The sequence below is a fragment of the Myxine glutinosa genome, chromosome 3, assembly GCF_964187855.1.
Source record: "Myxine glutinosa chromosome 3, kmMyxGlut1.1, whole genome shotgun sequence".
NCBI lineage: Eukaryota > Metazoa > Chordata > Myxini > Myxiniformes > Myxinidae > Myxine > Myxine glutinosa.
Window position 1 is genome coordinate 68309823 of NC_136263.1, and position 26684 is coordinate 68336506.

The following is a 26684-nucleotide window of genomic DNA, read 5'->3' on the forward strand; positions in this document are numbered from 1 at the left end:
AGCTTCATCACGGGAGATACCAATGATTCTAAAGCCTTGGTTTCTACAGCGTGAACGGGTGCCAATTTGATTCATACACCTGCATGACGAAGTAAATATATTTTATTTGCCAGATGTAGGTAGGGCGCCCCTTTGTATGAACTTTTCTAGAGCATTACTTGTTTCCTCCTCAGAACACAAGGGTAGTCCAGTATGCACACGAGATGTTTTGAATGCCCCTTATTTTGTATTGTTTGGCATTTTCTACAAGCTATGGAATGTCCATATATATATATATATATATATATATATATATATATATATATATAGATATATATATATATATATATATATATATATGTACATATATATATATATATATATATATATATATATATATATATATATATATATATATATACATACATATATATATATACAGTCACGAAAAAGTAAGTACACCCCATGTAAAGTTTTGACTTTTTCAACATATTTCAACATACAGCTATTTCATTTTCATTTCAACAATATTGAAAGATAAAGGTGATATAATATAACAAATATCATGAAACATTTACATTTTGTAGACCATTGTATAATTTAAATAAACATAAATGCAAATTTCGCATGTGGAAAAAGTAAGTACACCCTTGGCTCTTTTCTATAGTTTACCACATGGCACATACCCTTATGTAAAGGGGCCCTTTCTATGCCCCTGGCATTTTCACAAGATGCATTTTAAATACGAACAAAATGGATTTGTTAATCGTACAAGACTTTATTCAAGACGATATAAAAGACTTGTAAAGGTAAGGGGGAAATATATTCAACCCAGATGGGATTTGAACCCACAATCCCCAGGTTTGGAGTGCGGTTAGGGTGCCAGCTTGGGATCCTAGGATCCTGGGTTCAAATCCTGGTCGATCGCTGAATTAACGCCAGGGGGGTTGACTCAGCCTGTCATCCTTCCGAGGTCGGCAAATTGAGTACCAGTTCACTGGTAATTCCCTGTGTGGTCACAAGAACCGACTAACAGGGTTGGCAGCAGGAAGGGCATCCGGCCATAAAACATTGCTTCAAAAAGAGGACCACAGTACCCGAAAAATACCAACCCCTGCTCTATGGGGAAAAATGGCCTCTAAAGGTGGTTCAATCCTCAGCTCTGGACTACTGATGCTTTATCCATTAGGCCATTGAGCCAGAACATTAGAATTATTTTTCAAATACTTTAAAGGGGTATAAAGTGTGCATATATTTATATTTATATATACATTAAACCAGAAGTAACTGAGAAACGAATTTTCAGTCCCCATATTAAAGTTGCATACAGAGAAACCGTCCCAAAAAAAGGAAGGGGCAATTTGTGCCTCCCTTGATTTCCATACAATAAGCAATTTGATGTGGTACAATACTCATAATGACGCTGAAATTCAGATTTAAGAATAATTACGTTTTAAATACGAACAAAATGCATTTGCTTATTGTACAAGATGTTCATTTGTTCATCATTCAAAACGATATAAAAGACTTGAAAAAGTAAGGGGAAAAAAATTCAAGGCAGATGGGATTCAAACCCACAATAACCTAGATTGGGAGTCTGATGCTTTGTTCATTAGGCCATTGGGCCAACACATTATATTTGTGTAATAATATTTTTAAGAGTTATAAAGTGTGTATATATATATTTATAAATATTTAATTTTAAAGCAAAAACTATAGCACTTGGGTGGAATTTGTTTCGAAAGCCATTAACTAGACCTATTCGCCAATGTATATTCCAAGTTTGATCTAGCTTCAATGTATAGTCCTTGAGATATGAGCGCCAACACATTTAGGGTGGATGGGCGGAAGTACGGACAGATGGACAGACACCAACATGATTTTGAGGGTTTTCTAAATAAAACTCAAGAATGCAGAAACAGACGTTGCTGAAATTTGGAACATATTACCTCAATGTACAAAGCATTTACTTCTGAAATTTGCAGCCGATTTAATCCAGTAGAAGCCGAGAAACGTATTTTCAGTCCCCATGTTAAAGCTGGATACAGAGAAACTATCCCTTGTATAAATGGAGGGGTGCCTAGCGCCTCCCTTTGATATATATAATTAAATTTATACATGTGGGAAAACATATATATGTATATATATATATTTATATATATATACATATATATATATATATATATATATATATATATATATATATATATATATATATATATATATATATATATATATATATACTATATATATATATATATATATATATATATATATATATATATATATATATATATATATATATATATACAGTCACGAAAAAGAAAGTACACCCCATGTAAAGTTTTGACTTTTTCAACATATTTCAACATACAGCTATTTGATCTTCATTTCAACAATATTGATAGATAAAGGTGATATAATACAACAAATATCATGCAACATTTACATTTTGTAGACCGTTGTATAATTTAAATAGACATAAATGCAAATTTCGCATGTGGAAAAAGTAAGTTCACCCTTGGCTCTAACAGGTGGTATTGCCCCCTTTGGCAGAAACAACCTCAAGGAGGCGTTTCTTATAACTGTCTACCAGTCTCTGACATCGACTGGGAGAAATTTTTGCCCACTGCTCCATGCAGAATTCTTTCAGCTGTGCGATGTTTGAGGGGTTTCTTGCATGCACAGCTCGTTTCAAATCCCCCCACAACATCTTGATGGGATTTAGATCCGGGCTTTGACTTGGCCATTCCAGAACCCTCCATTTCTTTTTTTTCAGCCATTCCTTGGTGGATTTACTGGTATGTTTAGGGTCATTGTCATGTTGCAAGGTCCACCTTCGCTTGAGCTTCAACTTTCCGACAGATGGCCTCACACTATCCTCAAGCACCTTCTGGTACAATGAAGAATTCATCGTGGATTATATGATGGTGAGCTGCCCAGGCCCTGAGGCAGCAAAGCTGCCCCAAACCATAATATTTCCACCAGCATGCTTTACAGTTGGTATCAGGTTAAAAAACCACCTTTAGATACAGTTGGTATCAGGTTCTTGTGGTCAAATGCTGTCTTTGGTTTTCGCCAAACATGTCTTCTGGTACTGTGGCCAAATAGCTCTACCTTTGACTCATCTGTCCAGAGTACGTTGTTCCAGAAGTGCTGGACTTTGCCTAGGTGTTCATTGACAAACTTTAGTCTTGCCCTGATGTTCTTTCTCGACAGCAAAGGTTTCCTCCTGACACACCTCCCATGTAGATCAAATTTGTGCAGCCTCTTTCTAATGGTAGACTCGTGCACTTTGACATCAACAGTGGCAAGAGCTACCTGTAGGTCCCGTGATGACATTCTGGGGTTCTTCGAGACTTCTTTCAGCATCTTGCGGTCTGCTCTCGGGCTGAACTTGCTGGGGCGGCCTGGCCTGAACAAGTTGCCAGTTGTTTGGTATCTTCTCCACTTGTAGATGATCTTCCGGACAGTCGAATGATTGATGTCAAATTGTTTGGAGATCTTTTTAAATCCCTTCCCAGACTCGTAGGCATCTATAACCTTCTTTCTGAAGGCCTCAGAGAGCTCTTTTGATCTAGGCATGGTGACGCTGCACACTTCAACAACAAAGAGCAAACCAAACTAAATGTCTGAGGTTTAAATAAGACAGGTTCCTCCAAGATCCTCTCTGACGATGTGCTAATCATTTGCACCTGTGCTGGTGCACCTGATTCTAATTTTAGGTATTTGAAGTAGTGATAAATGTAGGGGTGTACTTACTTTTTCCACATGCGAAATTTGCATTTATGTTTATTTAAATTATACAATGGACTACAAAATGTAAATGTTTCATGATATTTGTTATATTATATCACCTTTATCTATCAATATTGTTGAAATGAAGATCAAATAGCTGTATGTTGAATTATGTTGAAAAAGTCAAAACTTTACATGGGGTGTACTTACTTTTTCACGTGACTGTATATAGATATTTTTTTTTTCGTTTGTTTGTTTCTCTTTGAATGGCAAAGATAACTTGATCTGCTCATTTCATACTTACTCGTCCTGGCAGACTTTCCTTAATTATACTGATGTTTTGAGTGTAAAGGTGCATTTTACTTACATACTACTATGATATTCCCATCCAGACCCAAACTTGGCTCTATTATTGGTTGCCAGTCAAAATCACATCATTGCTCAAAACTTCACAGCAATACCTGTGGAAGTGACGTCTGTAGTTCGTGATGGAAGGAGGATTGTGGCCTTAGATTTCGATACAGAGACAGACTTCATTTACTGGTCTGACATTTCGCAAGACAAGATCTGGAGTTCTTTTCGCAATGGCACAAATCGCAAAGTGGTATGTCCATTCCACAAACTTACCAGCTCCACTTTTTTATGTGCAATTTATTTTTGCTATACTTTCAATATAAAATTATAATATGTGAAGAAAATGCTGGAAAACGTGATGGAATGCATCCTGGCTAACTTGGCAACTTTTGTTTCTGCCATTCCGACTTGTTCTTTCAAACCACAACCTTATATCTTACCATACTTGGAGACGTAATCATAGTAGATGCATTGTCATGGATGTATCCTGATAGACATATCTTGATTTATTTATATTTATACACACATTCTCAACATTTAGTCATTCTCACAGAAGTTTATGCACATGAAACCAAGACACAGGAGGATACCACTCGGCCGATACAAATCAATGTGCCGTATCCGCATCTAAACAACGTTACATAGTACAGTGATGGTGATAGTGGTGGTTATACCTGTCTAATTTCATATTAAACCTCACTGCTACTTCAGATGCTAAAACCTTTCCAGGAAGACCATCCCATGCATTTCATTGTCTTTTCCATGATTGACTTGAGTACCCTGAAGCCCTTACCCTGTTATTAAAAACATAAACTAGTACTAGATGGTATTCATAGAATACTTACCCTGCGCAGTCAACTTGTTGCGAGCCAACTCTTCTGTTTTTGAACATTTTGTTTCTTTGATCCAATATGGCTGCCAGACCACGTGAACAATGACATCATCAATTTATATTCTCTAATATAATTGTTGCATAGATCACGCTCAATGCATTTCAAACTGATCAGACTAAGCGTTGTCCCTGAGAATTATGACATCATAATTATGGCAATAATGACGTCATCGTAAACAACACCTATTCTACATATGGAGTTCTTTACAATGAGCCATGTTAAAAAAAATTCCAAGCAGTGGTTTTGGAGATATAGAGGTGCAACATTTTTCGGTTTTTCCAAGATGGCACTTGTAACACATGACCTATGACGTCATGATTATTATTAAAATATTCCACATGAGGAGGCGCTCCTATGGTGAAAATTTCGTACCCATCAGACCAACATTTGCTGAGAAAAAAAATTCACAATGATTGGGTACGTGTTGTCATCATTAACATATCTTATTCCCAAGGGGAGTACTTGACAATGAGCCCTGTTTCAATTTTTTCCATTGAGTGGTTTGGGAGATATAGAGGTGTAACGTTTTTCCAAAATGGCGTCCGTACCACGTGACCTATGACGTCATAATTATGAATAAAATAATTATACAGGCGGAGGCGCTTCTATGGTAAAGTTTCGTGTCAATCGGACCAATGGTTGCCGAGAAAATGCATTTTTAAAATGCAGACACGTACGGCACACGTACGTACGTAACTGAATGCTTAACCCTGTTTTCGCTTTGCACGCGCAAGGTAATAATAACACAACTACAAGGCATGCCAGATAATTAATTAATTTGACCTCAGCTCCAGCTTTCCTGCTTCATTCCATTCACGATGGGCGCTCTGTGAATTAAATATTGTACTGATGGCATGATGTCTTTCAAACAACATTTATACAGGTTTCTCTTCTTTCTTGATTGTGCAGTTTATCTTTGTCATTATGGACCGGTCTTGCTCCTGATCTTAGGAATGATACTCATTTCAATATCAAATTCAGATCCTGGGGGGACAGGGCCTTCTCCATCGCTGCTCCCACCCTCTGGAACTCACTACCTCACACCATCAGAGACTCCTCCTCACTCACCACATTCAAAACATCACTAAAGACCCACCTGTTCAACACTGCATTCAACATTCAACCCACAGCATTTAACCCCTGACTATCTCTTCTCCTTCTCCCTCCTTTTGCTTTAAATATTTCCCTATTGATTCTTGTCTTTTTGCAATTGTTGTTTTCATGTATTATTATGCATTATGTTTTCCACTCTGTCAAAGCGCCTTTGGGCTTCTTGAAAAGCGCTATACAAAATAAATGAATTATTATTATTATTATTATTAGTCCATGGGACAATATTGGTTCCCGGTACCACTTTGGGGGAATAATCCATATGCTATTTTTCAATTTTTTTTTTTTTTTTTTTTTGTATACTGAATCGAGGCTCGTAAAAGAGCTGACATTTACTTCACAAACAAATCAACGAGACAAAGAAAATATATAAAAAGAGGGAGCGGAAGACAAGATGGGGAGAGAAGGGGAAGCACACAAACACTTGAGAGCACACAACATTTGAGAGCAGGGAGATGTGTGGGAGGGAGAGGGCTTGGGGGGAAGAGGCGTGGGAAGGGGGGGGGGGGGGGGGGTTGTAGTGTAGGCTGTTATGTCATTTCGTGTTTTTTTTTTGTTAAAAGCAAAATTCCACTTGATTCCTTGTCTTTGGGGTGTCACATGTTCGAAAAAATAGGTTGTTAATTTTTTTAAACGGATTAAGGGTGTCAAATCCAAGATGGCCGCCAAAATATATAAATTCCATTAAAACTGGTATTCTGAACACAGTATGAGGTCCAAATTAATGATAATACCCATAATTTCAATACCAAGGAGTTCAAAAACAATTAATTTCAATATGGCAGTCAAATTCAAAATGGTGGAAAAATCCAAGATGGCCGCCACTTCTTAAATAACCACAGTACAAAAACTTAATGTTCTTGATAACACAAATTGTGAATGATGAAATAGGTCCATTTTGGTGGTAATGCCCACATAAGTAATGCTAGGCCTTTGGGGAAACATGTTACTGATTCGTTGAAATCGGTGGATGCCAGCCATAGTGAGAAATAGTGAGAAAATCCAATATGGCTACCACTGTTTTACACAAAGGTCCACATTGCTATAACAATGATAAAAAAAATTAAAAAAAACACCTTTAGAGGCCATTTTTCCCCGCAAGCGGGGGTTGGCCTTTTTTGGGAACTGTGGTTGTTGTTGTTTTTCGGTCCCCTTTTTGAAGCAATGTTTTACGGCCGGATGCCCTTCCTGACGCCAACTCTTTTTGCCGCCTTTAACGACAAGCAGGGAATTACCAGTGAGCTGGTACTCAATTAGCCGACCTCGGAAGGAATGACAGGCTGAGTCAACCCCCCTGGCGTTAATTCAGCGATTGACCGGGATTTGAACCCAGGATCCTAGGATCCTAAGCTGGCACCCTAGCCGCTAGCCCAACACCAGGGACTTAATGTAATGATATAATGCTATAACAATGATAGCGTAATGTAATTTCCTGTTTGACCATATTTAAATATTCCTGTCTCACAATCATCCGTTTTACCTTACAAGTCCTCGTGTTCATCTCCCACAATGTTCTGAGCTGATTGTTCATTGTTGCTACAGCCGTAGTTCAAACAGCTACAGACCTCTGTGCATGGGAGTTTATTGCTGCGGCAACTACAGGAGTTTCCTTTGCATCCTGATTTGCAGCCACATTTTACCAGCTTAGTCACGGCCTCTGGTGCTGGAGGGTTCAAACACATCACCGGAAGAAATCTATTTTCCTCTGACTTCCATCCGTAGTCAGTGGGAGAAGGAAGGGACGGTTGACTTTCGCATGCCTGCATCCATATCATTGCAATATAATGTGCTCGCAGAATGTGTGGTGTCAATGATCCAGAGGTTGGAGGCAGACTCTCTCCCTCGGCCTGTCGATTTGAGTACAAGAACCACCGTAGTGCATTTACTTTGGTGTGTGTTTTGGATCTGTACAACAAGCAAACGAACCTTTCCAGTTGGTCAATTGCGTTTGGAGAGGGTGTAGCAGCAGATTTGCCAAGTGAAGCAAGTGAATCCAGTATCATATCATCGCAGGACATGAACACCTTCATACACCAGTCCTTTGTCCTGCCGGCGAACCTGCCACACATATATGATCCTGTGAAAGAATGAAACCCAAGAATAGCTGAGGCGCGGTTAACTCCTAACTTTTCAAAGATAGGTTTGACTGCAATTTTCCTATTCAGTTTTCCTTTTCCGGTAAGGAAATATGTCTCAGCAGGTAGCTGTGGATACATGTGGATCATCAGCAAGAAGACATCGGTATCTGGAGAGTCTATTACAAGTTCTACATTGCCGTTAACTGTTAGGGCATGGAGCAAGAGTAACGTATCCGCTTCTTCATGACCGTGTTTTACCAATTCATCAGGCACACTTACATTGCCTTTTGTCTCAGTGCCGAAGGTTACCATGAACTTCTTCAATTTGTTGGCAGAGCTGTTGCTGTGATCCAGAGTCTTTGCAGCTAAATACTCTACAAGTTCTGCCTTGTTTTTGACACTTGAAAGGAAGTCCTTCAAGGAAATATTCTGGATCAGTGTACTATCTTGGATGTGATAGTAGGTCGAGTTTCCCTTTGTTCTCTTTTTTCTCATTTGCTCTTTCGGAGAACTTTCGACGTATCTGTCAAATACCAGTCTTACTTCGTCGTAGTTAGCTGCAATCCTGATAAGCTTTTCAAGAAATGACATGGCAAAATCACTGCATGTTTTCATTTTGTCTGTCTTGGAGATGGAGTTAACGAGGGACATGCCATCTATGACTACAACTTTAAATTTCTCAGACATGTCGGACATGTCAGTTGAAGCTTCTTGCTCAGGCTGCGCTTCTTGTACTTCAGGCGCCTCGGCTTGGGGTGGTACTTCAGTTTGGGAGTTTTCGCTCAATACTTGGTCGCCAGAAACACTCGGTATGGCATTAGCTGGATCGCTTGTGGCTTCTGTTGGGCTAGGTTGCTCCTTGGTAACTAGCGCTTCAAGATGATGAAGGACCTTAGCCTTGTCATATGCTAGGAGAAGTGACCCATCCGAAGCGAAAAGGGCACGTGGAACAATTCCAAATTCATACTTCCCAATACAGTCCTTTAGATCAAGGTCTGGACGGCTTCTTGATGCTACTATAAACCTCTGTAGGAGTCCTCGTTCTTCTTTGACTTTAATGAGTTTGTCACCTGCTTTCACTTTCTTCACTGTGTTGGCACTTTTGAAAGTGCCTATGTTCTTCTCTTCATTGGATCCCACATTGAAAGTTTTCCTTCTGTAAGGCGTACTTTGACAAATGTCTGGAACAACTGTTGTCCGATGGCATCGCGGTCTACTATGTCCTTTGTTACCTTTTCATCAATTACTTTCTTGGTAAGAAGGTTACACAGGTCACTCTCATCGGTTATGAATGGGTCTCCATGAACAACAAATACCTCTGTCAATCTAGCGGAATTTCTCATTACTCGGGTGGACTTTCCCCCTGTGATCTCGTGGTGTTGGTCTTTGGTATCAGCACCTTCCATGCCATATTCTCTTTGAAACTCCTCTACTAGATTAGACAAGTCAGGTGCAATCAGGAAGAAACGGTCTAGAGCTCTCTCAATTTGGGTTATTCCAATAATGCCTCCAATGACCTTGAGTTTGCGGTTCTCCTGCTCAATTCCGTGATCTGGACCTATTGAAGTGAATGCAGCAATCCCCTTCGTCACACAGAAATTTCCTTTCAGGAGTTCTGCCCAGACATCTGGAAAAACTTGTTCTGTTTGCTGCATTGTTGACAGGTACAAAGGGAGCAAATGTGCGTACTTCAGGTGGTCGTGAGCAAAGAAGTACTTGATAAGAGCTTCAGTGCTTTCCATATGCAGCAGCAGGTCCCGTTGTCTGGTAGCTCTAATATACTGAAGGATAGTTTCAAACTGCCTCAAGTAGTTACGGATGTAGTGTTGAATTGGTGCTGGATTGCTTTCAAACTGTCCCAACTTTGTGAGGATATCTCTAGATTCGAACATGGTCATGGTTTCTCTGACGGCATCTCTGAGGTTTTGACGGTTGCCTGTGTTCATGCTGATATCTTTCTGATATGCTTTTTCCAAATCAATGGACGCTTCACTTAGGAACACTTTCTCTTCTGGTGCTTTTGTTAGGAACCTGTCAAAGTAGAGATGGTATAGAGCAAGCAATGTTACAGTATGTGCTTCTAGGGACCTGTAGAGGACCTTCTAGGGATCAAAACACTTGTTCAGATACGGTATATCTTGAGTGGGTAAGGACTCCTACCATGGTACAGCTAACAACCTTTTTGCTTGCTAATCTGTCCTGAACTTCAAAATCTGGGGATGGACATGGTTGACAGCATAGTAACCTAAAATAGAAACAGTGCTTTGTACATTAATGTCAAGATTATAATCAATATTGTAATACTGGTAGAGGATGTAGACGTTTTCACTCACTCAAATAATAAGATCGGCCTGTGTTTCTAATGGCAGCCATTTTAAAATTCAAGATGGCTGCCATCCACCGTTTTCAACGAATCAGTAACATATTTCCCCAACGGCTAAGCATTGCTTGTGCGGGTATTACCACCAAATGGACCTTTTCCATCATTCACAATTTGTGTTATCAAGAACATTAAGTTTTTGTACTGTGGTTATTTAAGAAGTGGCGGCCATCTTGGATTTTTCCACCATTTTGAATTTGACTGCCATATTGAAATTAATTGTTTTTGAACTCCTTGGTATTGAAATTATGGGTATTATCATTAATTTGGACCTCATACTGTGTTCAGAATACCAGTTTTAATGGCATTTATATATTTTGGCGGCCATCTTGGATTTGACACCCTTAATCCGTTTTAAAAAATTAACAACCTATTTTTTCGAACATGTGACACCCCAAAGACAAGGAATCAAGTGGAATTTTGCTTTTAACAAAAAAAAAACACGACAGCCATTTTTAAGACATAGCAGCCTACACTATTGTATTATATCCAAAGTTTATATTTTCACATAGTGGACATCTAAAATGTGCAGCTTTATTTTAAAATATAACAATTTGCTGATGGACGTACCAGGACAATATTTAAAAAATCATTAAAAGTACCAAAGTCAGCTTATGTTTCAGATGCTAACTAGAGCGGCACTCAGCAGGGCACATACCTCCGCCAGGCTGAACAGTTTATGTTTTCTATCCCACTGATAGGCCGAATCTGGATTTGGACCTAAACCAAAATCGAATCGGCTTGTTCTTGTCATCTAACCAACTCGTCCACCAAGTTTAGTCATAACTCGTCAACAGCCTTTTTGAGATATCCTGCTATATATCGCTTTTCGCCCGATCTCTCAATGGTGAAGAATCACTTAAAAATTAAACAATTCTCGTATCTCAATCCATATTCAGATCTCCACCAAAATGGAATCGTTTCGGTCTTGTCACAGACACAACCTCCCCACCAAGTTTCGTCCAAACCTGTCCATAACTTTTTGAGATATCCTGCTGTGTATCGGTTTTGGCCCAATCTCCCAATGGTGAAGAATCACTTTAAAAAAAATTCTAGTAGCCGGATCCGGATCTGGATCTTCACCAAAATGTAAGCATTTCGTCCTTGTCACATACCCAACCTCTCCGCCAAATTTTGACCGAATCCATCCACAACTTTTTGAGATATCTTGTTCACAAACAGGCAAACGCACAATAAATATGTCGTGCATAGCATGATACGTGCGAAATCCCGAAAATAAGTTGTTGGCCTATGATGACCTCAAAAAGAATTGGTGGTTGAATTCAGTGACCTGATATGCAAACCCTATTCAAATTTCAAGTTAATCGGATGAAAATTGAGGATTTTAGAAACTTGGCCTATGTTGACATCAAAAATACTTTGTGGTTGAATTCAGTGACGAGATATGCAAATCCTTTTAACATTTCAAGTCAATCGGATGAAAATTGAGGATTTTAGAAATTTGGCCTATGTTGACCTAAAATATAGTTGGTGGTTGAATTCAGTGACCAGATATGCAAATCCTCTTAACATTTCAAGTCAATCGGATGAAAATTGAGGATTTTAGAAATTTGGCCTATGTTGACCTAAAATATAGTTGGTGGTTGAATTCAGTGACCAGATATGCAAATCCTCTTGACATTTCAAGTCAATCGGATGAAAATTGAGGATTTTAGAAATTTGGCCTATGTTGACCTTTTGGCCTATGTTGACCTAAAATATAGTGGGTGGTTGAATTCAGTGTCAGATATGCAAATCCTCTTCAAATTTCAAGTCAATTGGATGAAAATTGAGGATTTTAGAAAATTAGACAAAGTTGGTGACCTTTGGCCTAGGTTGACCTATTGACCTTTTGACCCCTAAAACAATAGGCTTCTTCCTTATGACCAACTCGTATGACCTTATGACATGCTTATGACCAATGACCTAGGAATCCCGGCTTGGGATTCCTAGGATCCTGAGTTTGAATCGCGGTCGATCGCTGAATTAACACCAGGGGGGTTGATTCAGCCTGTCATCCTTCTGAGGTCGGCAAATTGAGCACCAGTTCACTGGTAGTTCCCTGTGTGTCGCAAGAGGCGACTAACAGCAGGTTGGCGGCCAGAAGGGCATCCGGCCATAAAACATTGCTTCAAAAAAGGGGACCACGGTGCCCGAAAAAGGCCAATCCCCGCTCTGCGGGGAAAAATGGCCTCTAAAGGTGGTTCTTATGACCAACTGCACCATTTGGTGAAGTTTGGTGGAGATTGGTTGAAAATTGTGACCTTTAGGTAACTGACAGACAAACAGACAGACAGAATAACGCACAAGACCAACCAATATACTTGAAAAATCTTCGATTTTCGCAAGTAACAAACAGACAGACAGGGGTGAAAACATAACCTCCATCCACCTTCGGTGGCGGAGGTAAAGAAACCTTGAAACAAGCATTAAAACTGACATTAAAAGCTGAAAGGAAGACCTCTCGTGGCCACCACAAGTATTACAACTTAACATTGATGCTGTTATGCATTTCTCCCTCTGTTAAGCTATTCCTCAAGTGTTTGTTAACTGTAAATGTTGAAGACTCTAGTGTAACACCTGTTAAAGTTTTTAAATGCATCAATTCCATTGGCCAAGACTTTACCTACAATGTGAGTGGTGGTAAACCCAAAACCCCTCAACATATATTGCTGCCATTTGCAGTTAAGTTTCCAACTTAACCCTTAAGGCTGTAAATGTTGAACTAATAAAGATTCTGAACCGTCTGGGTCATGGAACATCGTATTCCCAAAGGCACTTTCATGTTTCATACAGATTTTGCACTTTATAAGTTGTCATCACCAGCTGAGTATGCTAGTATGATACCTTAGCATTCCCACTGGACTTGTCTTTGACAACATATAGCATATGATTCAACGGCATGACAGGGGCTGGAACTTAAGACCCTGAGGATCTTAAGTCAGCCACCTTAACAATTAAGCCAACACCAAGCTAATATAGCAGGTAAATGAGCATGAAGGAATTGTGAAACATGTAAACCAATAAGATTAGATGTGCTTGATAAGAAAAAGTAAAGCTAAATGATAATGATATGCATAAGGTAGGCATTAAAGTATAATAAAACTCAAGCTGAATAATAGGGCAACGACACTTACCGTAATAATGGCAAATATATATATATATATTACCCATTAATATTACCATTATGGTAATTCATATGTCATTACCTCCACCACCAAAGGTGGATGGAGGTTATGTTTCACCCCTGTCTGTTTGTTTGTTTGTCTGTCCGTTTGTGAACAAGATATCTCAAACGTTGTGGACGGATTCAGAAGAAATTTGGCAGAGATGTAGCGTATGTGACAAGGACGAAATGATTAGATTTTGGTGAAGATCCGGATTCGCATCCGGCTACTAGAATTTTTAAAGCGATTCTTCACCATTGGGAGATAGGGCCAAAAACGATACATAGCAGGATATCTCAAAAGGTTATGGATGGATTTGGACGAAACTTGTTGGGCAGGTTGTCTGTGTGACAAGGAAGAATTTATTCGATTTTGGTGAAGATCCGAATATGGATTCAGATATGAGGATTATTTAATTTTTTCAGTGATTCTTCACCATTGGGAGATAGGGCCAAAAACGATACATAGCAGGATATCTCAAAATGTTATGGATGGATTTGGACGAAACTTGTTGGAGAGGTTGTGTGTGTGAGAAGGAACAATCTATTCGATTTTGGTGAAGATCTGAATATGGATTCGGATATGAGAATTATTTAATTTTTTAAGTGATTCTTCACCATTGGGACATCGGGCCAAAAACGATACATAGCAGGATATCTCAAAAAGTTATGGATGGATTTGGACGAAACTTGTTGGGCAGGTTGTGTGTGTGACAAGGAAGAATCGATTCGATTTTGGTGAAGATCTGAATATGAGGATTATTTCATTTTTAAAGTGATTCTTCACCATTGGGAGATAGGGCCAAAAACGATACATAGCAGGATATCTCAAAAGGTTATGGATGGATTTGGACGAAACTTGTTGGGCAGGTTGTCTGTGTGACAAGGAAGAATTTATTCGATTTTGGTGAAGATCTGAATATGGATTCGGATATGGGAATTATTTAATTTTTTAAGTGATTCTTCACCATTAGGACATCAGGCCAAAAACGATACATAGCAGGATATCTCAAAAGGTTATGGATGGATTTGGACGAAACTTGTTGGGCAGGTTGTCTGTGTGACAAGGAAGAATTTATTCGATTTTGGTGAAGATCTGAATATGGATTCGGATATGGGAATTATTTAATTTTTTAAGTGGTTCTTCACCATTGGGAGATCGGGCCAAAAACGATACATAGCAGGATATCTCAAAATGTTATGGATGGATTTGGACGAAACTTGTTGGGCAGGTTGTCTGTGTGACAAGGAAGAATTTATTCGATTTTGGTGAAGATCTGAATATGGATTCGGATATGGGAATTATTTAATTTTTTAAGTGGTTCTTCACCATTGGGAGATCGGGCCAAAAACGATACATAGCAGGATATCTCAAAATGTTATGGATGGATTTGGACGAAACTTGTTGGGCAGGTTGTCTGTGTGACAAGGAAGAATTTATTCGATTTTGGTGAAGATCTGAATATGGATTCGGATATGGGAATTATTTAATTTTTTAAGTGATTCTTCACCATTAGGACATCAGGCCAAAAACGATACATAGCAGGATATCTCAAAAGGTTATGGATGGATTTGGACGAATCTTGTTGGGCAGGTTGTCTGTGTGACAAGGAAGAATTTATTCGATTTTGGTGAAGATCTGAATATGGATTCGGATATGGGAATTATTTAATTTTCTAAGTGATTCTTCACCATTAGGACATCAGGCCAAAAACGATACATAGCAGGATATCTCAAAATGTTATGGATGGATTTCGACGAATCTTGTTGGGCAGGTTGTGTGTGTGACAAGGAAGAATCGATTCGATTTTGGTGAAGATCCGAATATGGATTCAGATATGAGGATTATTTAATTTTTTCAGTGATTCTTCACCATTGGGAGATAGGGCCAAAAACGATACATAGCAGGATATCCCAAAACGTTATGGATGGATTTGGACGAAACTTGTTGGAGAGGTTGTGTGTGTGAGAAGGAACAATCTATTCGATTTTGGTGAAGATCTGAATATGGATTCGGATATGAGAATTATTTAATTTTTAAAGTGATTCTTCACCATTGGGACATCGGGCCAAAAACGATACATAGCAGGATATCTCAAAAAGTTATGGATGGATTTGGACGAAACTTGTTGGGCAGGTTGTGTGTGTGACAAGGAAGAATCGATTCGATTTTGGTGAAGATCTGAATATGGATTCGGATATGAGGATTATTTCATTTTTAAAGTGATTCTTCACCATTGGGAGATAGGGCCAAAAACGATATATAGCAGGATATCTCAAAAGGTTATGGATGGATTTGGACGAATCTTGTTGGGCAGGTTGTCTGTGTGACAAGGAAGAATTTATTCGATTTTGGTGAAGATCTGAATATGGATTCGGATATGGGAATTATTTAATTTTTTAAGTGATTCTTCACCATTAGGACATCAGGCCAAAAACGATACATAGCAGGATATCTCAAAAGGTTATGGATGGATTTGGACGAAACTTGTTGGGCAGGTTGTCTGTGTGACAAGGAAGAATTTATTCGATTTTGGTGAAGATCTGAATATGGATTCGGATATGGGAATTATTTAATTTTTTAAGTGGTTCTTCACCATTGGGAGATCGGGCCAAAAACGATACATAGCAGGATATCTCAAAATGTTATGGATGGATTTGGACGAATCTTGTTGGGCAGGTTGTGTGTGTGACAAGGAAGAATCGATTCGATTTTGGTGAAGATCCGAATATGGATTCGGATATGAGGATTATTTAATTTTTTAAGTGATTCTTCACCATTGGGAGATCGGGCCAAAAACGATACATAGCAGGATATCTCAAAACATTATGGATGGATTTGGACGAAACTTGTTGGAGAGGTTGTGTGTGTGAGAAGGAACAATCGATTCGATTTTGGTGAAGATCTGAATATGGATTCGGATATGAGGATTATTTCATTTTTAAAGTGATTCTTCACCATTGGGAGATAGTGCCAAAAACGATACATAGCAGGATATCTCAGAAAGTTATGGATGGATTTGGACGAAACTTGTTGGACAGGTTGTGTGTGTGACAAGGAAGAATCGATTCGATTTTGGTGAAGATCCGGATCCGGATCCAGCTCATATAATTTTTTAAGTGATTCTTCACCATTGAGTGATATGGCCAAAAACGAGGGGTAGATCAGGGTATGAATGACTGGACCTCTGGTGATTCCTGTGATTGATTTGGATTAAATGTGATTCTGTATAGTGATGTTCTCGTCCACTCTGAGATACAAATGTAAACTGTTCACCAGGCGGAGGTACACTCTCTACTGAATGCCGTTATAGTTATTACATTTTTTTATTATATAAAGCTGCACCTTTCAGATGTCCATTATGTGAAAATGTAAACTTGAGATGTTGTACTACTTGAAAATTAGCACATGGAATATTCCCCCCAAATGGTACCAGTAACTCAAATTTGATGGTTGGGCCCTGACGAGTTGGGGGTTTAGCTTGTATAAATAAGAACAAACTACCTGTTCTTTTTTTTAATACTGAGAAGTTCCATTCACTGTCAAAGTGCTCTAGAGAACGTTGAGAAGATGCTTATCTCGAAATGTAAAAATTACATTGAGTGATAGGGCCAAAAACAATATATAGCACGATATTTCAAAAAGTTATGGAAGGATTCGGACAAAATTTGGGAGATATGTTGTGTGTGTAACAAGAACAAGCCAATTCCATTTTGGTTAAAGGTCTGGATGTAGATCCAGCCTATCAGTGGGATACAAAACGTAAACTGTTCAGCCTGGCGGAGGCATGCTCTCTACCGAGTCTCCTAGTTTTATGCAAGTATTGTTGATATTTCCATTCTTGATTTTGTTGACGTATACATTATAATTTGTACTTGGCTTGCCATGTTATGTCCCAGATTTTTGACAGTGGTGTGACAGTGACTGAGAGCATTGCGGTGGACTGGGTCGGTCGAAACCTCTACTGGTTGGATTACATCTTGGAAACCATTGAGGTGTCTCATCTGGATGGGAGTCACCGAATGGTACTGATGAGCGAAAATGTCACCAACCCTAGAGGCCTGGCGTTGGACCCCAGGAATGGGTAAATAACTTTTTAATTTTCCAATGATCCCATTTCCTCCATCTTAGTTATTTATGTATTTCCCTTTGTCTCTTCTCATCCATCATGGATGAGGTGTTGGTGTTCACTGAGCCTGGTGTTGGCTGAGCGGTTAGGGTGCCAGCTTGTGATCCTAGGATTCTGGGTTCGAATCCTGATCGATCGCTAATTTAACGCCAGGGGGGTTGACTCAGCCTGTTCTTTCCTTCTGAGGTCGGCAAATTGAGTACCAGCTTGCTGGGATGAATGGTCACGGTGTGTACCCCGACCTAGAATAGGTACACCGTATCCCTGCGCATCGTAAGAGCGTGACCAAGGGTTGGCGTCAGGAAGGGTATCCGGCCATAAAAACATTGCCGCAAACAGGGAACCATGATTGTCATGGGGCCCGCAAGGCTAACCCCCGCTCTGGCGGGGAAAATGGCCTTAAAACGATCATTCATTCATTCATTCATTCTTCTCATCCATCATATGCTTCTCTTCTCCCATATCCTTCCCCCAATCCCTTATTTTTCTCCTTTCCTTTTTCTTTCTGCTTCGCAATTTGATCCTTCCACATTTCCTTCCTTTGGCTCCACTTTTTTTTTATTCCCACACTTTATTCCCCTCATCCTGCCAACCCCAACTTCGCTTTTATTTCTCCTTCCCCCATTTCCTTCTCTCACTCACATTCATTTTTTTCCCCCAATCCTGATTTTTATCCCTACCCCTGTTTGTTTGCTCTCTACCCTTCCTTCACAAGGGATATATGATTAATTGAGAGGTTTCATTCCATATTTGCCAACATGTGGTTTTGGGTACCTGATATAGGGTATACCCCACATAGAGTGTAATTAACCAACTCTTCACTGAGACCATCGTCTTCCACAGCAATTAACTAGAACGCCACTCAGTAGCGCGCATACTCCCGCCGTGGGTGGCCATGGCTGAGCCCTATCTTCCAATGGTAAAAAATCCTTCAGAAAATTCCTGGATCCGGAATAATATCCTTCCCCCAATCCCTTATTTTTCTCCTTTCCTTTTTCTTTCTGCTTCGCAATTTGATCCTTCCACATTTCCTTCCTTTGGCTCCACTTTTTTTTTATTCCCACACTTTATTCCCCTCATCCTGCCAACCCCAACTTCGCTTTTATTTCTCCTTCCCCCATTTCCTTCTCTCACTCACATTCATTTTTTTCCCCCAATCCTGATTTTTATCCCTACCCCTGTTTGTTTGCTCTCTACCCTTCCTTCACAAGGGATATATGATTAATTGAGAGGTTTCATTCCATATTTGCCAACATGTGGTTTTGGGTACCTGATATAGGGTATACCCCACATAGAGTGTCATTAACCAACTCTTCACTGAGACCATCGTCTTCCACAGCAATTAACGAGAATGCCACTCAGTCGAGCGCATACTCCTGCCGTGGCTGGCCATGGCTGAGCCCTATCTTCCAATGGTAAAAAATTCCTGGATCCGGAATAATATCCTGAGCTTCACCAAAACCTAATCAATTCTTCCTTATCCCAAGGGCAATCATCCCACCAACTTTCATCCAAATCCGTTCAGAACTTTTCCAGATATCTTGTTCACAAACACACGAACACACACACGGACACGAGTGAATGCATTACTCTCTAGCGGGAGTAAAAAGGAGAGGCAGATGCTCCATCGATATGTCATCAGGTTGTAGTGTGAATGGCACACACTATGGTGTTATGTAAACTATCCACAGTCTATTTCACATCAAGGAACTTACACAACTCAAAACAATGTTGGCCTACTCTTCACAAAAAAGCACACGATGCAATCATCAGGAAAGAGCCGTGGGATCCACTATGTGAGCTACTCCAAGCAGGAGAGAAATAGGAAGCACACTTACATCAGAAACAGAAGAGTTGCTATCGTGATTGAGCTAAGAATAGAAGGGTGAGGAAGATGCTTCATGCGGCAAACCTGTGTGTGTGTGTGTAAGGAAGATTGCAGGGCAGCAGCCTCCATTACAAATAGATGGAGATTGATTTCCTTACAGGAAAAATTTCCAAACAGCCATGTGAAAAGTGCACTAAACTCCCCTCCTTTTCCATACACCTTATGGATGGTGGTCATACAACACCAAAAATGCAATTTGATTACGAGATTAATTATTTTAGTCTTTAAAAAAAATAAATTCTTTTGCATATCGTGTATTAGGCAAGTAAGAAGGTTGTGGAACGGAAAGAAGATGGACGATGGGAGTGTTGAACTATAGTGGTCATGAATGAAGGTTGATTCATTCATTACATTTTTTACTTGCTGCTTGCTGAACCAGTCTCTTATTTGGATTTCAACATGGACTTACAATGAAACTTGTGTTTCAGCTCACGATACATGTTCTGGACTGACTGGGGTAAAAACCCCAACATTGAGCGTGCCAGCATGGATGGGAGGTTCCGCCGCATTATCATCTCTGATAAACTCTACTGGCCGGGTGGCCTGACCATTGACTACACATCAAACCTGCTCTACTTTTCCGACGCGTACCTCGATTTCATTGACTATTGTAAATTTGATGGAAGTGGTCGGCATCAGGTCATCGCAAGTGATTTGGTAAGTTTGCATGAGTCCATTCACTTATAATAAGGATCAATTGTTTGTGGAACGACATTGTTCAAACAGTGCTGAATAGGTTCCAATGGCATTACTTTGTATCAATGTGCATTCGTTTTATAACCTTCTTTACCCTATAAGTGGAGTACACACCATAAGCATGGCTTTACCCTATTTCTCATGGCACTTAGCAAGCCTGGTGATGGCTTAACGGTTAAGGTGGCTGGTGGCTATACAACTTCATCAATGATCTCTCTGACTCTCTTGAAAATCCTCTCTATCTCTTTGCTGACGACTCTACTCTCTGTCGCTCCATTCTTCATCCGTCAGATTGGCAGTCTGCAGCCTCCTCACTCTCTGCAGACCTGGACAAAATCACAGACTGGGCAAACAAGTGGAACATGTCTTTCAATCCTGACAAATCTCACACTCTTACGATGTCTCTCCGAAAAGACCGACTGGACAACCCTCCCATCCACTTTCTGAATAATCCTCTCCAAGAAGTTCTGTCACTCAAGCTTTTGGGTCTCACTATCTGCCATGATCTTTCCTGGGAAAACCACATTTAAAATCTGGCCTCCAAAGCCAGTCGCCGACTAGGCATCCTCCATCATGCAAAGTCCTTCCTTGGTACTATTAGCTACTCACCACGTACAAAGCTTTCATCCGCAGCTCAATGGAGTACTGCTCTCCCCTCTGGGCTGGTGCTCCTGCCTCACACCTAGCTCGTCTTCACGCTGTTGAAACCAAAGCATTCAGAATCATTGGAATCTCCCGCGATGAAGCTAACTCCAAGGGCCTCTCACTCACTCACCGCAGGCAGGTTGGTGGTCTTTCCATCTTCTACCGACTCCTCTCTGGCCTTGCCCCCCCAGCTCTCTCTGGGCTCTGTCCCCCAAATATTCCTACAGGTCGCACAAGATCTGCCTGCAACCCTCTTATGGTTAAACTGCCAAAATCAAGACCCTCTGCTCACCTTCACTCCTTCATTCCTCTTTTCTCCCACCTCTGGAACAAACTCCCTCACTCTCTTCAATCCAATTCCACCCTCCAGGTCTTTAAAACAGCTGTTCACCACCATCTCTTATCTTCCCCCATCCAAAACCTTGATCTTTTCTACCCCCGCTAATTTCACCCCAAATTCACTTTTTTGAAATACCAACTTCTGTCCGGGAAGTCCTTGGTGTCCTTGTGTTTTATACCTCTCCCCCCTCCCCCCCCCCCCCCATCCAAAATTGAAGCCTGAGCGATTGTGCGGGACACTATCTTGTATTCATGTGTCAAGTTTCAGAAGAATGAGCTGGGAGATAAGGGAGAAGAAGCAGAAATAGCAAAAGGTTAACAGACGGATGGACGGACAGACAGACATCCACACATCATGACTAATTTGATAAATTCATCTCTTCGAGAATCAAGATGGCATGACCTAAAATACATCGTTATAGTCAACAAGTTGAACTCATGAGCTATGAATCTAAGAAATACATTTGGAGGAAAAATAGTGACGCGCACTATGATTTGCTTCATGTCTGGGAGGAAAGATGACTGTTTGTGATGATGGAGGAGAGTTTAGAAAGAACGACAATGCAAAAATCGGAACACTAATCGAGAAAACCGAGATTGTTTTATATTTGAAAAGGTGGAACAATTCTCATTGTCATAAGAATCTTCGGGTCCTGGGTTCAGTATGTCTGTGCAATCAAGTTCATGTAAGCAACTCCTGTTCTTGTGCTGTGCTGGCTAGAAGTGCTACATCTAGGAGCAACTGTCCTTCAGAGTGGATGTGAGCTTGCTTGTTTTTTTTTTTTTTTTTTTTTTTTTTTACAGTCACATGAAAAGGTAAGTACACCCCATGTAAAGTTTTGACTTTTTCAACATATTTCAACATACAGCTATTTGATCTTCATTTCAACAATATTGATCCATAAAGGTGATATAATAGAACAAATATCATGAAACATTTACATTTTGTAGTCCATTGTATCATTTAAATAAAGATGAATGCAAATTTCGCAAGTGGAAAAAGTAAGTACACCCTTGGCTCTAATAGGTGGTATTGCCCCCTTTGGCAGAAACAACCTCAAGTAGGCGTTTCTTATAACTGTCTACCAGTCTCTGACATCGACTGGGAGAAAGTTTTGCCCACTCGTCTATGCAGAATTCTTTCAGCTGTGCGATGTTTGAGGGGTTTCTTGCATGCACAGCTCGTTTCAAATCCCCCCACAACATCTCGATGGGATTTAGATCCGGGCTTTGACTTGGCCATTCCAGAACTCTCCATTTCTTTCTTTTCAGCCATTCCTTGTTGGATTTATTGGTATGTTTCGGGTCATTGTCATGTTGCAAGGTCCACCTTCGGTTGAGCTTCAACTTTTCGACAGATGGCCTCACATTATCCTCAAGCACCCTCTGGTACAATGAAGAATTCATAGTGGATTATATGATGGTGAGCTGCCCAGGCCCTGATGCAACAAAGCTGCCCCAAACCATAATATTTCCACCACCATGCTTTACAGTTGGTATCAGGTTCTTGTGGTCAAATGCTGTCTTTGGTTTTCGCCAACCATGTCTTCTGGTACTGTGGCCAAATAGCTCTACCTTTGACTCATCTGTCCAGAGCACATTGTTCCAGAAGTGCTGGTCTTTGCCTAGGTGTTCATTGGCAAACTTTAGTCTTGCCCTGATGTTCTTTCTGGACAGCAAAGGTTTCCTCCTCCCATGTAGATCAACTTTGTGCAGCCTCTTTCTAATGGTAGACTCGTCCACTTTGACATCAACAGTGGCAAGAGCTACCTGTAGGTCCCGTGATGACATTCTGGGGTTCTTAGAGACTTATTTCAGCATCTTGCAGTCTGCTCTCGGGCCGAACTTGCTGGGGCGGCCTGGCCTGAACAAGTTGGCAGTTGTTTGGAATCTTCTCCACTTGTAGATGATCTTCCGGACAGTCGAATGATTGATTTCAAATTGTTTGGAGATCTTTTTAAATCCCTTCCCAGACTCGTAGGTATCTATCACCTTCTTTCTGAAGGCCTCAGAGAGCTCTTTTGATCTATTCATGGTGACGCCGCACACTTCAACAACAAAGAGCAAACCAAACTAAATGTCTGAGGTTTAAATAAGACAGGATCCTCCGAGATCCTAACGATGTTCTATTCATTTGCTCCTGAGTTTGTGCACCTGATTATAATTTTAGGTATTTGAAGTAGTGATAAATGTAGGGGTGTACTTACTTTCTCCATATGCGACATTTGCATTTATGTTTATTTAAATTATACAATGGACTACAAAATGTAAATGTTTCATGATATTTGTTATATTATATCACCTTTATCTATCAATATTGTTGAAATGAAGATCAAATAGCTGTATGTTGAAATATGTTGAAAAAGTCAAAACTTTACGTGGGGTGTACTTACTTTTTCACGTGACTGTATGCAAAGTCGAGGCTCGTGGAGAAGAGAAAAAACACAGACTTCACACAGAACATTTTGAACATCCTCACGAGCATCCGCCCTGGGTGCCATTCATCTACTTCGGTGTGGGTGTTACAATAGGGTGAATAGTCCATCAAAGTTGACAAATCTCCCATAGAGGTTTTCTAAGTAGAATATGAAATTATTTCATCACCCATGCGTTCGTACAAAGAAAAGCTCGAGCTCAGTGCACATCAGTCCATTGCTCAGCGATACCTGGCAGCATCAACCGGACACCACTGCCATCTATGGAGGAACGAAGTTTGATATTCCTACTCGTTTTAAAACCCGCGGGGACTTTTTTAAAATCTTTGTCAATCTCTATATCCTCTTATTTAATCCCTGTTACAATCTAAAACTAGAAAGCATCTGAAAATGCAAAGCCCGTCCGCGTCCGTTTATATTCAGACGTCTTCTTCTTCTTCCATAAGCTCAAATGACGAAAACAGTTTTACAAAATGAAACTTGATGATTTTATGCAGCCTTGACCTTTGAGCTTTAGAAATAAATAAAAAATCACCCTCTAGCTTTTGATTGGTGAACCAATTCAGTGACCCAATATGCAAATTCTTAAAATTTCAGGTCAATCAGATGAAAATTGACAATTTTATGCAACCTTGCTCTTTGACCTTTTGATCGAAAAAACCCCCCCCAATCAGCTTCTACCTTTTCATTGGTGAACCAATTCAGTGACCCAATATGCAAATTCTTAAATTCTCAGGTCAACTGGATGAAAATTGGCAATTTTATGCAACCTTGACCTTTGACCTTTTATCTAAAAAAAAACCCAATCAGCTTCTACCTTTTGATTGGTGAACCATTTCTGTGGCCCAATGTGTAAATTCTTAAAATTTCAGGTCAATCAGATGAAAATTGACAATTTTATGCAACCATGACCTTTGACCTTTGATCTATAAAAAAACCAATCAGCTTCTACCTTTTGATTGGTGAACCATTTCAGTGACCCATATGCAAATTCTTAAAATTTCAGGTCAATCGGATGAAAATTGGCAAATTTATGCAACCTTGACCTTTGACCTTTTTATCTAAAAAAAAAAAAACTTAATCAGCTTCTACCTTTTGATTGGTGAACCAAATCAGTGACCCAATATGCAAATTCTTAAATTTTCAGGTCAATTGGATGAAAATTGACGATTTTATGTGATGCTGACCTTTGACCTTTTGACTTTTTGACGAAATTATTAGTTTGCCTTCCCCGTATTATCATAATAAAGCTTTGGTGAACATGTGATGACAATAGCTCAAATGGTAAAAAAATGTTATGGCCCAAACAGACACACACACAGACAGACACACAGACACAGAAGGTTTTACAAAACCCATCTCCTGCTGTGCAGGGGACGTGCTAACGAGATCCAGATGTGGTGGAAGAGACACAGGTTGAGCTTTTTATTCATTCTCAACTCTTGCTTTCATTGCAGATTCTGCAGCACCCACACGCCCTCACGCTCTTTGAGGACTTTGTTTATTGGACAGAGCGCTATAGCCAACGAGTGATTCGAGCCAACAAGTGGAATGGCAGGAACCAAACAGTGATGTTAACCAATGTTGGAGAACCGTTGGGTTTGGTGGTGAGCCACCCTGTGAGACAACCCTCAGGTATGGCAACTATTCACAATCTCTGGATGGTGAGGGTCGGAGTTAAATTAAGAAAACTAGCAACGGTACCTGCCATATGGGCGGGGCTTCAATTGGGAAGCCCAAATGAAAAGGCAAAATATCAGAAATTGAAGGCTTTTTTTATTTTAAACGATTCATATAAACATCCGTTGAATCATATCACACGCAAATCATCAAAATCTAAACAGTACATGGCGCCCATTTTGAAAAAACATTGAATTCTGCAAAACGGAAGCAGCCGCTGCACGTCTTTCTCAGTCGCACGTTTATGTGTGAAGAGTGCGCGCCGAATCTGTAACACGGAAGCGGCCGCTGCACCTGTTTCTCAGTCGCTTTGCACACGCTGCCATGTTACTTCGGAACCGCACGTTTATATAGGAAGAGTTCGTCAGGAGTCGATCTACTCTCTCCTGGTACGGAGAATAAACAGTATTTGTAGAATTTCAACAAAAGCCACATCACTGTTCATATCAGTAAATATTGTTGCGGATATGGAATTTGGCCTCCATATCCGCTTGTAAATATGCCCCTATTTCCCCAATACTCCCCAACTCTCCCTTACCCCATTCCCTAGTCCCATTGTCTGTAAACAACACCCAGTAGAGCCGATCTTCCCCTTCATCCCCCCATTAAATGTCGTGCCCAGGTCCACCGCATCTCATGTAGACAACTTTCGGACATCTTGCTAGTTATTCTTAGTCTATGTCAGTTAAGGACTCGTTTCCATTAATTCTGACTCTTCGTTGCACCAGAATGTGATTATATGGCACCAGTAGTGAGTTTAGGACCTTCCCATACCTCCCCGCATCTCTTCCCCATGAAGAAGCGCCAACTACAACAACTACAACAGCAGAGGGGGGTGGCGCGGCGACGGCGCGGGGAGTGGGCGTCCTCAGTCCGGCTTGGTTAGCCGCCATTGGCCAGGTGCGCCGACGGGGTTACCACGAAGGGGCTCCCTGTCGGCCCCTCGTCAAGGGCGGAGCTGGTAACCCCCGCACCCAATGACAAGCAACGGACCGATTCCATCTGGGGCGGAGCTAACGAGCCGAGGGCGTGACTCCCCGCCGGATACACGGACGACTCACCGGAAGTGAGAGTGAGATGCGCCCCCAGCTTGAGACGACAAGACGCCACCTCGAGCGCTCTGAGACCTCCCGCATCTCTGGACCGGACCGGGTCGATTCTGCCCTGAGCCCA

The 26684-nt window shown here is 40.5% G+C and overlaps 1 protein-coding gene across 1 annotated transcript in view; it reads left to right on the plus strand.

Annotated features, from left to right (window-relative positions):
• LRP2 (LDL receptor related protein 2) overlaps positions 1-26684 on the plus strand; it is a 433005-nt gene that overhangs the window by 111568 nt on the left and 294753 nt on the right. Inside the window, exons 27-30 of the mRNA XM_068110809.2 lie at positions 4110-4321; positions 17599-17783; positions 20145-20373; positions 25289-25466. Coding sequence (XP_067966910.2) covers positions 4110-4321; positions 17599-17783; positions 20145-20373; positions 25289-25466 — 804 coding nt within the window. The remainder of the gene's footprint in view (positions 1-4109; positions 4322-17598; positions 17784-20144; positions 20374-25288; positions 25467-26684) is intronic.